The sequence below is a fragment of the Tetrahymena thermophila genome (assembly GCF_000189635.1).
Source record: "Tetrahymena thermophila SB210 genomic scaffold scf_8254450, whole genome shotgun sequence".
Lineage (NCBI taxonomy): Eukaryota > Ciliophora > Oligohymenophorea > Hymenostomatida > Tetrahymenidae > Tetrahymena > Tetrahymena thermophila.
In genome coordinates this window covers 1-14,147 of record NW_002476229.1, presented here as the reverse complement: position 1 = coordinate 14,147, position 14,147 = coordinate 1, and the positions used below count along the sequence as shown (strand labels likewise).

The 14,147-nt window shown below is 24.0% G+C and overlaps 3 protein-coding genes across 3 annotated transcripts; 1 reads left to right on the top strand and 2 right to left on the bottom strand. All coding sequences in view use genetic code 6, as the record gives it.

Annotated features, from left to right (window-relative positions):
- Nucleotides 1-255: 255 nt before the first annotated feature.
- TTHERM_01248860 (hypothetical protein) lies at nucleotides 256-4,066 on the bottom strand (the record flags this gene model as incomplete). The annotated part of the gene is made up of 2 exons (XM_001029890.2): nucleotides 256-3,980; nucleotides 4,033-4,066. 2 exons carry the CDS (start codon nucleotides 4,064-4,066, stop codon nucleotides 256-258), a joined length of 3,759 nt encoding a protein of 1,252 aa, XP_001029890.2.
- A 1,238-nt stretch (nucleotides 4,067-5,304) lies between these two features.
- Nucleotides 5,305-7,982, top strand: TTHERM_01248850 (hypothetical protein; the record flags this gene model as incomplete). Its single annotated transcript, XM_001029889.1, has 2 exons — nucleotides 5,305-7,874; nucleotides 7,943-7,982. 2 exons carry the CDS (start codon nucleotides 5,305-5,307, stop codon nucleotides 7,980-7,982), a joined length of 2,610 nt encoding a protein of 869 aa, XP_001029889.1.
- Nucleotides 7,983-8,566: 584 nt separating this feature from the next.
- Nucleotides 8,567-11,689, bottom strand: TTHERM_01248840 (hypothetical protein; the record flags this gene model as incomplete). Its single annotated transcript, XM_001029888.1, has 4 exons — nucleotides 8,567-8,713; nucleotides 8,862-9,006; nucleotides 9,062-9,916; nucleotides 10,449-11,689. The coding sequence occupies 4 exons, from the start codon at nucleotides 11,687-11,689 to the stop codon at nucleotides 8,567-8,569; spliced, it is 2,388 nt and encodes a 795-aa protein (XP_001029888.1).
- Between the last annotated feature and the right edge of the window lie 2,458 nt (nucleotides 11,690-14,147).

The window sequence follows — 14,147 nt, the reverse complement described above, 5'->3', positions numbered from 1 at the left end:
AAATTTCTAAATCCTGATTAAAAAAATATAAAAATATTTAAAAATAGCAAATTTTGCAACATCAAAAATGTTTTTTTTTTTTTGAATATTTTTAAATTTATTCTCAATAAAAATAAAAATTTTTTAATATTATTTTCATTTTCTTTAAAAAAGAATGATTTAATATTTTGAAAAAATGAAATTGAAAATGATTAACTAAATTAATTAAAATAAAGATTTAAATTACAATTAATATAAATTTATAAATAAATAAAATCAAATTATCTTTGTATGATTTTACATAAATTCTTAAAATGATTTTTAACATGTATTGATTTAACTAGGGTCTTTAACAGTTTTGTTGTTTTCTATTAAATTGTTAGTGTGATTGATATTAGGATGAAATGTGCATTATTAATTTATTTCGTTTTCTTTTTCCCTTCTTTTTTGCATTAGTTTTTCCTCACAAATTCTATCTTTTTCCTTGTATAGATCATATAGGTTTTCAGAGCCTCTTTCTGGTCTAGAGATTTATGCAATTATTTCACTTTAAGGATTAATTTATGGCTAGAAGTTCGCGTCTTTTTAATGGAGTTATATCTTTTCATATTACCACTTTTAATATGTGTCAAATAAGAGTAATTTATTCTTATCAATTAAGGATAGCTACTTGAATAACCTCTCAAAGGCATCCATAAACTCTAACAAGGTTAACTCAGCATCCATATCTTCTAATTCATATAAAAGAGGTGCTATGATTACCAATATTTCGTCTGGTAAGTCTTAAATGCTTATATTTTAAGCAGAGATTAAACCATCTTTATCGGAGTCAAGCAAAATAAATATTTCTTCAAATCTTTGTCTCTTTTTTTTCTCCATAAGAGCTATTGAGTTTTTATTAGGCGAGAAACTCCTCTTGTAAGCATTTTCTGACGAATCTTTTTTAGGTTTTGGATTTTTGTTGTCTCTGCTTTCGTTCAGCGATTGTCTTTCCATATTTTTAAATTAGCTATTTTAGCTATTAAAAGCGCTGTTATTCTAAACAATCTTTTTACCCTAAGAACTAGCCTGACTTGGATTATTTTATGTTTTACTTACTATAAAGCTGTTATTATTTTTAGTATCTCCAAAGCTTCTGTTGCAATCATTTTAATTAGGAAGGAAGTTTATTTGTTCACTGCTCTATAAATCGTTATGCAAATTTTTGAAATTGTCCTGTGTATGAACTAAATCTTAAAGTGCTTATTAACTGAAGTTAATTTATGTAGAGCTTAGATTCAAATCACTTTAGTTTACCAATGAGAGATTGTTAGAAGTATTTTAATTAAATGTGTTTTGATGTTGCTAATTTGTTAATGTCGAACTCATTTATTAGCTTTTATTATTAAAATATTTAAATTTGTTATTATTCTAACTGTTGTTGTTGTTTTAAAATTGTAATGAGTTGCTGTTATTAGATGCTTAGCTGTTGTTAAAGAAATCACTACTGAGAAGCTATTGCTAATAAGGATTTTACTGATAAGATAAATAGCCATGTTTATCTTACGAAAATGAAACATTTCCTGCATTTTCACTCTAGGGATTGTAGTAATTATTGCTATTAATATAGCCATTTTATTAATTTTGAGCATCATCGTAATTGGTAGAATTAAAGTATTGCTAATTATATGAATCCTAGTTTTAAATATGAGTTTGATTGTTATTCTAGTTATTAAATTAAGTGCTTTCGCTGAAATAATTATTTCCTTCTTGGTCTGGATAAGTAATAAATTAATTGTTATTATAATAATTTTAGTTGTTCAAATAACTTTAGTTGTTCTAATAGCTTTGAGTATTTTAGTAGTTAGAGCTGTTTTATTAACTTTAACTGTTTTAGTAGCTTTGATTGTTGCATTACAATTATTATTATTATTATTAGGATTGCTGCTTTTCTCCCTTTGAGTTCTTTTTATTTGTTTTGACATATAATCTGTCATAGACACTCGTGTTGCCGTTGTGAGTCTTATGAATTTTCTCACTGTGCTTGCTTATTTTAGGGTGGAAAGTGCATTCCTTTAGCATTTCTTATTGAATTTGGCTGATTTTGGTTGTTTTTTGATTCTCAAAGTTTGAAGTGTTTTCACTGATTGAGTTTTATCTTTTAGTTTTAATGATTAATTAGCTGATTGGGTTCAGGCTTGGCTTAAAAGAAAATTCTTTGATTTCTTAGTTCATAAGTTTATTTTTTATAAGGTCTTTTTTAATTTAAATAACTTTTGAGTTTTGGTACAATTAATTGTAAGGATCCATGCTTTTATCGCGATATTGCAGCAAATGTTCGTTCGCTTTTTGATTGGTTTAAGGAATAAATGTGCATGCGCTCATCATTCTGTCCCATGTATTTTGTTTGAATTACTCGATTTTATTCTATTTTTAATCTAGAAAATGTATTCCTCTCTCATAGAGTGTAGGATTGTCTAAGCCTCTTGTGCTTCTTGGTGGACTTAAAGAACCTGATTGCATTTATTTTTTGTTTTACTTTAAATTACTTGAATTATTCCCATTGTTTCTTCCAAGAGAGTTGCTTTCTAATTTTTAATTTTTATACTTGCTTTTATTTTCGCTGTTAATTTAAGGATTTGATGCTATTTAAGGCTTTTATGAACTACTAAAGCAATTCTAATTGTTTATAAAATCTTTCATGTTTATTGAACTGCTAGTTCCTCTCCAATTTTCCTAATCTTTTTTTATATTATTCTGTTACGATGCTCTTTCCAAGCTACTTTTAGAGTCACGGCCCTTGCTTTTTGACTCATTTTGCATTTGTTTCAAAACACTTGAATAATTTTACCCATTTAAAAAAGACTCTTTAAGTCCTCTAAAATAATTCATCTCATTGTAACTACCATTCTAGTTTTGTTCTCTCAGTATTTTAGAGTAAGGATTTATTTTGCTATTTGAGTTTTGATTCTGCGACTTGGAGCTAGTTAAATTTTAAATGTTTTTGCGAGAGTCGCTTAATCCTTCTTTGAATAGATTAGAGGAAAGGTTTTCCTTTAAATTAGTTGAGTGCGTATCTCTAAACTAAATAGAATTGGCATCTTTAAAAGGAACTGATATGACTTCAGAAAACTGAATATTCCTTGTAGAAGAATCTTTACTCATCTAATTGTAATTTAGCAGTGGAGGAGGTGGAACACACTTGAAATTTAACTAGCTCTAAGAAGATGTGTTGTCAAGGGAATTAGATCTCTTTTTCTGCTCTGATTTTTGCTTCTTCTCATCAATTTTCTTCATAGCCTATTCTTAAACTTTATTTGCGATGTAACTGTAATTAAAGTATTTTTTTGAATTGCTTTAATTGCTCTGCAGAGTGCCACTTGACTCCTTCTTTTCCATCATATTTTGCTAAAACTTATTAAATTCGTTGCTATTCCTATTATTCTACTGATGAGTGTTATTGGTATTGTTATTCTAAGGAGTATTAACCCCGCTATAATCCAACAAATATAAATTTCTATTTCGATTATCTAAATCATGATTAACTCCATTGAAACTGTTTAAATCCTCTTAATTTACTTTGGAATACCTAATCATATCTTATTCCTGCATTTAATTCCCCATTTACTTTTAAATATAAACAGATTCTGCCTATTTTTAATTGCTATCTTTCTCATCTGTTATAGTAAGACCCTTTAGCGTTTTTATTTTATCTTGCTACTCTTAAATACTATTCTAAATACCTTTTGTGTTCTACTCCAAATTTTACTTTGAGTTTTAACCTTCATTTGGTATAATTTACTCTAATTTCCTTCTTAACTTTGGTTCCAGCTAAGGATTCCTCAGATACTATTCGAATACTTCTTATATTTTTTTAGAAACTGGAGTAACGCATGCCAAATCCCAATTATTCTGAATGCAAAATCTATAAGCTATTTGAGAAGGAGTATCATATTTAAAAATATGCAGATGGTGTTTCTCCTCAGCAATTTCAATTGTAATACTAAATATAGGAGACCTCTCTAAATTAAAAAAAAAAATTAATAAAGAGCACCTTTAGACATTTTAATTTACTTTCTACTTAATTGGTCGTCTGTTCAGTTATCATTTATTAATACAAATTTTAATAACTCTATCTATATATCGATCCTATCTATATATCTATATATTCCTTTAATTAATTATCACTCTACTATTATCAAATTCTATCAAAACAAATATTATTTTTTATTTATTTATTGAAATTTGGTCTCTAAAAATTTTAAATTATTTGTAATTCTAAAATATGTTGTTAGAAATTTTTCTAACAGCTATTTATATCTTTCTATTCACATTTTAATTTTAATCAATATTTAATCAAATTTTTAATTTCTAAGTCTTGTAAATCATTTTTTAAAAATTATTCTCAAATTAATTTATCTCCAACATTAAAAAAATATTTTTATATTAATTAATTAACATTAAAAAACAATTTAATGAAATTTATTTTTAAAGAATGAAATTTCATAAAAATTCTTATTTCAAAGAATTCTTATTTTATTCTGAAAGTAATCCTGCTAATATTAATATATACTGCATTTTTGTATTCTTTTTGTGTTTACTCAATTAATTCTAAAAATTAAACTAATGAGTTCGTTGTAAAAAATTTTAGTAAATAAAATTAAATTCACAATGCTAATTAAAACTTTTTAAAGAATATATTTTTTTATTGAATTAAAGTGAATAAAAATTAAAAATATAATTTGAAAATGTTTAAATAAAAGAAAGATTGATTGTAAACTCATATTGATTTATTTAATAAGATGAATATATATATTACTTGCAAATAAATATTAGAGGATATAATGTTTTTATGAGGTTTTAATTAAAAATATGTAATTAACTAGGTTTAGTTTTTGTGAATAATTTTTGTTTAAAACAATTAGATTATTAATGATATAAATAAGATTAAAAATAATTTGAATGGTAAATATTTACATTTATTAGTCATAATCAGCTAAAAATATAAAATTATCACACACACTAGTAAAAAAAATTTATTGCGAAAAGAAGAGATTATTTTAATGATTGGTGGACAGGATATATATATTCAATCACTGATTTTAATAACTAAAAAATTGCAAAAATTTAATTAAAAGAAATTGTTTTGGTATTTCAACCTCAATTTGAAAAGGAAAACAATATCTTTGTAATCATATTCAGTGATAATATTAATTATTTAATTAACTAATAATACTTACTTTCATTTAAACGATATTGCAATTAATAATTATTAGTTAAATCTATTAATCTATCTATCTATCTACTTTTTGCTGACTTTTGTTATTAATTTATTTGTTAAAGATTATGAAGAAGCTCTCCATCTTGCGTTAGAAACTTATTCAAGAGACTAAACAATTGATTGATGAAGATGTTATAGATATAAGATCTGTGGATCATGATTTTTAGAGTGTGACGGATTCTTAGAGCAAAAAGGAGAATCTTTAAACTGTTTAATCTGATTTTTCAAGTAAATAAAATTAAGTTGAAAATGGTGATAGTTAAATTTCTGCTAGATAAAAGCTTCTTAAGAATTAAATGAGTGGTTAATATGGAAATTAGTTTAAAAAGAGAGAAGGAGAAGACAATTTGCTCAGCTTGCAAAAGACTAATTTGAGGAAGCACAAAGCAGATATCAAAGTTGCTTAGACATAGATTAAAAATCAGTCTTAATCTTAACTTAATTTTCATAACACTCTCTTAGATATTCAAAAGGAATATCTCGATTATGAGATGAAGAAGGCTTAAAACGAATATGCTATTGATCTTGATTTAATCTAGGAGGATTTTGCTAATTAGCAATAGAAGCAGCAACCGCATTTGGATTAACAAAAGAAGAAAAAATCTGAATTCATCGATCTATTGAAGAAGTGCAAGATCTGCTCTGAATCGGATCTTCACTACGCTTCAAAGCCTTTTAAATTAATGAAAAAACTGAAAGATATTAGGATTATGTTTGAGAGAAAGAGCAACAATCTTGAACAATAAATGAAGAAAAGCAATATGAATAAAAATAAAATCATTGAAGACATTAAGGCTGACAAAGTTATTATTAGAAAAGCCCTTCCTGAAATGGCTAAAAATTATTTATCAGAAATTCAGCAATAGAAAAGAATTAATAAATTGCTGCAAGAAAAGAATATTCAAAAAGCTAAGAAATAGCTGGCTTCGATAAATTAAAATTAGAGTGGCTTTAGTATGCTCAATAGCAACTAAATGAATGATTAGAATTTAAATCTTTAATTATAATATATCGATAGCTAAGATCCATCAGTTTACATTAATCCAGCGTAAGAAGTAATGTAAAGCTAAACAACAAAAAATTACTATAAAAACAATTCAACATCACCTTTTAGGAAGAACTTTTCTAGCAATTATAATAAAGAAGCAAAAACAAGCAGAAACAATAATAATGAAATCAGTTAGTTTAATGATTACGTGCAGACCAACGATAGCAAATCCTTAAGCAGATTCAGTCACCTTGAATAGAAAAGAAGACCTAATCAGTAGCCAAAGTTAAGTGGAAAATATAATTCAAGTGATAAAAACGGAATTCCTATACCATGCATTGCGGAGTACGGCAATTACTTTAGCTAAGAAAATTCTCCTTACATCAGATAATTAGATAGTCGCTAAAAGAGTTCAACAAATAAAGTTATTTCTAGTAATTTTAATGAAACTCAGAAAAGAAAGGCTAATTCCATTTCAATTTAGCAGTAGCAACAAAATAATTAGAATGACAGCTCCATTAACATAGAAACAGTGACAATACCAAGCAGCTTTTAAAATTAAATAGCAAGTGTGAGCACAATGAATCCTATGTAATCTAAACAATCACTGAGCTCATTCACCACACTTCATTTGTAGCAGAATATCCCAGAATAAAAAAGAGCAAGTAAAGTAAACTAAATAGATCTGAATAGCATCAACTCGCTGGCTAACTTACCACAGACAACTGATAGATAAAGTCACATATCATTCCAACATAGACATTCAAATTCAGAAATAAATAATGGAAGCCAAATTTCAATGGAAAAGATTTAATATTAAATATTTCTATCAAATTTAAAAGATAATCAATAAAATAGTAATACTGACCGAATATAATAATACCTTAAAAATCAAAAATAAATAGATTAATTTCAGTAATCAAGTCCATAAAAATTCAGCGTTAGTAGCATTCACAACAAATCTTTAAGCTCCCTTTCAACCACTTTCAAAACAAGTGCTCCACCTGGCGGCAGCAGCAGCAGCGGAGCAATGCTAACTGATAGATAAAATTTAAGAAACGATTAAACGCCAGCTTAGTCTCCATCAGGTGTTCTTTTATATTCAAATTTAAATTAAGCCCAAAATAATAATTTTGATACACCTTCATAATTCTAAAAGTATTCAAGCAACACTAGTTTTGCATTTAGGAGTGATAAAAAATACAATCCAAATAATAATGTCTCGCAGCAATCAAGATTGTATGCTAAATAAAATGAAATTAATAAAAAATAAAAATCTAAGGAAGGAATACTTGAAAATGTTTATAAATTTGATGAAGATAAATATTTTTAGCATTAATAAATCTACAAATACGAAATTGAACAAGCATAAATACTTGCAATTAAAAGAAACTAAACAACTCGTCCAGCCACCTAACAGCAAAGCTAGAAAGGATCAGAAAACCCCTAAAGTAAAAATAAAAAAAACGAAGGCTACTTCCATGACGAATATTCATCCAACGACGACTCAATCCCATCAGCCACAGAAGCTCAGCTTGATAATTTCTACGAAGAAAGCAAAAAAATCCAAAAAAAAGTGTTAAAACTTAAAAAGGGTGATTTGCACACAAAAATAAAAAGTCTCTTAAGAATTGAAAACATAAACAAGTAAAAAATATTTTCATTCGTTTATTAATTTATTTAAAAATACTAAAAATAATTATTTTTATTAAAAGCGAAATTAACAAATTAGTTCAATGGAAAATGAAAAAATGATAGAATCACAAAATAAATATTCTTTTTTTAAATATAAATTAAAAAACTAACAAACAACTAAAGCAATATGCGCTTTAAATATATAAACATTTTAATTTTTAAATGTAAATAAATAAATAAACAAATAAAAAATAAATAAATAAATTATTCAAGAATCTATAAAAAAGTTATAAAAATAAATTTAAGAGTAAATTATTGATGAATAAATAATTTTATATATTCATATCAGTGTTTTTAATACAAGCACTAAATTACTTAATAATAATTTAATTAAAATTTTAGTTGGTAAAATAAAAACATAGTTTGGTATTTTATTTATAAAGTCGATTTAGATTGATAATATACTGTTATATAAAAGATTATAAACAACAATTAGATTTATAAGTTTATATAATTATTTATATTAAATATAATTTAATTATTGATATTAATTTTTTGTGTGTGCTTATTTATCTATTAATTTTAATTTTATTCATTAATTAATTAATTAATAAATAAATATTTTATTTTAATTATTTCATTTAAACTCTAAAATAAAAAATTGGAAAAATAGGTAAGTAGGTGGGTGGGTAGGTAACATTTTTTCAAATGTTAGTTAAGATGCTTTAAGCCAAAATATTTTCTCTTGTTTTCATTTCTTCTAAGAATTCTTATTTTATAGATATTTTCTCTTTCAAATCAAGCATTTTCTTTTTAAGTACTGTAATATATATTTCATCGCCTTCAAAGTTCTTTAAACATAAAATCAATTAATTTATTAATAAAATTATTTCTAAAAATTCAAATAAATAAATAAATAAAAAGCAAAAAATGCTTCAATAGGAAAAAAGCGAATGCAAAAATAAATAAAATCGCAAAATGCATTATTTATTAAATTACATATATGTCTTCGGCTAGTTTTTAGTATGTGTGATTAAGTTCTACTAAATTTTTTTCTGTGTCTAGAACAGCTTGTATAACCTGTTCGTACTCATATCTCGATTTGAGCTATTGGTTATTGTTGTTTTCTTGATAATATTAGCTGCTATTTAGATTAAAATATAATTTTATAGAGTTGAGATATAAATAAAAAATTTTACAGCTAAGCTGCAGTCCTGAAGGTTTCTTGGCTATTTTTATGCTTTTAATCACTAAAATTGAGTGTTCTTTGAATTCTATTTGATTCTCTTTAATTCATACTGCCTTGTCGTTGAAGACTTTTAGTATTTTCTTCATATTGAGACCTTTGCTGGTTGGATATTTATGTTGATTAAATGTGCTTTAGCGAATTTTAAGAGTTCAATACATTCGATTGAGAATATTTGTATTGCTTTTATTCTTAATTATCTTCTATGGGTTCTTCTTTTTACATATTAAATTAATTTTTATCATTCTTTTTAGCAGCTTAGTTAGCATAGGTAAGTCCTTGGTTGATGTAATACTTGTCTTTCTTTAGAATAGATTCTATATTTTTGTATTAATTTGGTTCAATATTTTCAATTATTTGAATTTGCTTCTGAGAAGGAGGAAGTGCAGATGCTACATTTGATATTGTTTAAAGTAAGTTTGTAGAAGAATTTCTATTTTAATTTTATTGTTGTAGCTGTTGCTATTGTTGCAAATCATCTTAAATGAGAATTATATTTTAATTATTTGCAGTTTCGCTTAAGCTTTGACTGGCTTAGAAGTTGCCAGACTGAGAAAATGAATGCTAATTCTAATTTCCACTCTTAAAAAATATTTAATTTTACTATGTTTCATTTAATCTGCTAGTAGAAAAAGAATTTAAAAGCTTATTATTCATTTCCCTTGTTGCCTAGCAGAAACTCCTCATATTTTCATTGTCACGAATTATTTCTTAAATTTTCTCACTCAGCTATCTATTTTCTTCTTCTAAATGTTAATTTTTTCTTTTTTCATCTTCAAATTGTGAACAAACCTCATCATATTTTTATCTATTTTTTAAAAATATTTTATTATTTCTTCTAAAAACATATTTTTCTGTTCTCATCATAAAAACCAAAAATAAAAATAATTTAAAAACATTGAAAAATGTAAATTCCTTTTTAAAAAATTTAATAGAAAACAAATTTCTCCTAATTTATTAAATTCTTTATCAATTTATGCATTTAAATATATTTATTTATATCTCTTCCTTATCTAGATCTATTTATATTAAAAATCTTTCTCTATTTATTTCTCTCATTTAAAATTCATTCTGTATCTATCTATCTATGTATATATATATATATATATTTATTTATCTGTCTCTTTATCTAACTCTCTATATATTATCCATAAATATCTATCTTTCTTTCTTTAAATCATACCAAAATATCTTTATATCATTCTATTACTTTATCTCTCGTATTCCTTATTCTATATATATATCTATTTTTCTTTAACTCTGTATTTATTTAGTTATATGTCTTTCTATCTGGAAGTAAATAAATACATACATAGATTTTATTTATAAGTTTAGTTTACCTGGTAATTTCTATATCTGAGTTGAGAGTGATGTTATCTTATTTTAAACGCCTGATTTAATCGTCTTTTTCTAGCAGTTAGAGTTGCAGTTGCTTAAGGGAATTATTTAAATCTGATTCACTGCTATTTATTTGGTTCTTATATGATTACTCCATATGACGATATCTTAATTCCAAAGACTCCATGTTTTAGATCAAGTTTTTATTTTGCAATTAAAGGTCTTTGATTTGTTGTTTGTAAATCTACTCCTCTTGATTTGCTAAGTGTATTTAATCCTTTAATTATGACTTTTCTTTTAGTAAGCCTTTAACTTCCTTTTTAGATAATGATTCAACTTGACCTATTTTTTCTTTTAGGGACTCAATTTCTGACTTGTAAAAATTGCAATGTTGGATGTAATCGTCATTTTCTTTTTCAACAGTTTTAAGTTTTTCTTTCAAATTACTTTCTAGTTTAGTAAAAATATCAGTGTCTTTTATTAATTTCTTTTCCATTTTATCGCTAGCAACTTTTAGCTCGTTTAATTGCTCATTAATTTTTTTAATAATTTCTTCTTTTTCTTGTAAAGTTTGCTTTAGAACTTCAATTTCGCCTTATTTCAAATTTTCAACTTCTTTTACTTTATTTTAAAGTGCTTTCATAGCTTTTAGATAAGCTCTTGAATTTTTAACATCTAAGCTCTACTAATTTACATTAAATTGAGTTGTTTGCAAATCACTAATTTTAAACGGAGAAGGACTCTATGAAAGGCCTCTTTTTTCAGGAGTGTATTTAGAAACGCTAAATATGTTTTATTAGTAAACCTGGTTCGGCTACTTGATAATTGAGTTCTTCAATAGATAATCTTCCTGCAGATTGTCTCTCTGCAAAGGAGAAAAAGATTAAAAATTATTAAATCTATTCATCCCATTCGGATTGCTTGAAGAAGATTGAATCCCACTGGCATCCCCTGTACTTTTATTAATCACTAAATTACTTAACGAATTGCTATAATTGGAAAATTATTTAAGCAGCGAACTGTCATTTTCTTAAAATTTCGGACTACTCTAAAAAACGTGCTATTTTGGAGAGTTTCCGTTAGATTGTAAAGGCATCATCTTTTATCTAAATCTTATCTAGCCATCAAAACTATTATTCCTGTTTCTTTATTCCAAATCAACGTGGTGCAGAATCTTGTTAACTTATGATTTTTGATTTTTGTAGGGCGAAAACTGCTCTGACTTTCTTTCAATTATAGACATTTGTTATGTTGATTTGCAAAATTAGTAATCTATTTGCTATGTAGATATGAATATATTAATGTGTTTATCTATTTATCAATATTATGAATAAATATATGAATGTATCAAAAAATATTTATTAATTAATTAATTAATAAACAAAAGACAAACAAATTTGTTTAATACTAATAAATAATTTGAAAAATATCTTAAATATCAAACAATCAATTAATTTATCAATCAATGTAATTTAATACAAGAATCATTGAATAATTAGATAAACACTGATTTATTGATTCATTTATTTAATTAAAAAATCTAATAATTTTATTTTACTTACAGTAAGTAAATTTAGTTATTTCTTTAATCTCTAACTTCACTTAAAAAAATAATGTATTAATAAATGAATAAATATCCTACCTAGATTTCAGTTATTCCCTAATAGCGTTGATTATTTCAATATAAATTTAATATGGAATTCAATCAATATAATAAATTTCAAAAAAAACATTTTTATTTGAACATAATTTTGATTATATTTACTACAGTTAGGCAATATATTTGGTTATATAGCAACATGATGCTATTCAAAAATTCCGTCATTTGGATGTCACTTATTATGAAATAGTATATTAAGTTTAAATAGTGAATGTTAAATTAATTTTCTTAGATATCTCTCCATAAAACCAAATATATAAATTAATATTTGATAATTAATTAAATATTATATTTATTTGTTCTTTTTAACCATTTATTATTAATTAATTAATTAATTAAATTTCATAAATTGCTATTCAATATTTTTGAAAAAAAAAAATAAATGATATAATAGATTAAAAAATATTATAATTTAGAACAAGTAATTATTAATTTTTTTATTAATATCCTTTAAATTTATATAAATTAATAAAAAAAGTTTAAAAGCTCTTCACTTTTATCTCATTAGGTTCTCCATATTAATCTGAAGTATATTTAATTAAAAAAATTACTTTTATTATTATTAATATTTTTTATTTAATTTCAATTTATTTAAATAAATCATTTTTATTATAGAATTCATCATTATTTATTGATTTTTATTAAAACTAAAATTTTTAATATTTTAACTTAATTTTCATATTTATTTATTATTCATTTTTTATTATTTGATATATTTTCTTCATTTTTTGCTATTAAAACTTACACTTAATATAAGTTATTTATTTGTTTTACATTTTAATATTTTTAATTATAAAAGTTAATTTAAAACATTAAAGTTCTTTTAATTTATTTGATTTGATTTGATTTGTTTTCCTTTTTCTTTTTTTTATGATTTCTTATTTTTTCATTCTTTGTTAATTTTATTAATTTTTAACTAATCTTATAATTTCATATTTTTTCTTCATTTTTTCCTCCTAATGAACTAGAGTGAAATACCTATTTAATTTGTATCTTTATAAAATTATAAATTAAGCTAATTTTTAGAAAGAATAGCATATATTTCTTTTGAAAAAAATAAATTTTGAAAACCTAGGATGGAAAAAAATTCATAAAAAATATTTAAAATTTTTATTTTATAAAATGAAAAACTGGCATATAAAAAACTCACTTTTTGTAAATTTTTTTAGTAACTTACTCTATTTAATGTTATATTTTTTCTTCATTTTTTCCTTCTAATTAACTATTTAATGATATATTTTTTCTTCAATATTTAAAAAGTGAAAATTAAATTGGTGCAATTGGTGCATCAGGGTTAGGTTCTGCTTTAGCAAATTGCATTAATCTCTCAAATTTGACACTTAATCTTAGGTAAAAACAGTTTATTTGTTTTGGATTGTGATATTTTTAATTATAAAAACTAATTAAAAACAATAAAGCACTTTTTTCTTTTTCTTTTTATTGTGCTTGCTTTTTTTTTTGTTCTTTCTTAGTTAATTTAGCTCATCATTTTATTTTCAACTTTTGCTTTTATTATTTATTTCTTATTATTTCATATTTTTTCTTCATTTTTTCCTTCTAATTAACTATTTAATGATATATTTTTTCTTCAATATTTAAAAAGTGAAAATTAAATTGGTGATGAAGGTGCATCAGGCTTAGGTTCTGCTTTAGCAAATTGCACTAATCTTTCAAATTTGACACTTGACCTTGGGTAAAAATAGTTTATTTGTTTTGGATTGTGATATTTTTAATTATAAAAACTAATTAAAAACAATAAAACACTTTTTTCTTTTTCTTTTTATTGTGCTTGCTTTTTTTTTGTTCTTTCTTTGTTAATTTAGCTCATCATTTTATTTTCAACTTTTGCTTTTATTATTTATTTCTTATTATTTCATATTTTTTCTTCATTTTTTCCTTCTAATTAACTATTAAATGATATATATTTTTTTCAATATTTAAAAAGTTACAATTAAATTGGTGCAATTGGTGCATCAGGCTTAGGTTCTGCTTTAGCAAATTGCATTAATCTCTCAAATTTGGCCACTTAATCTTAGGTAAA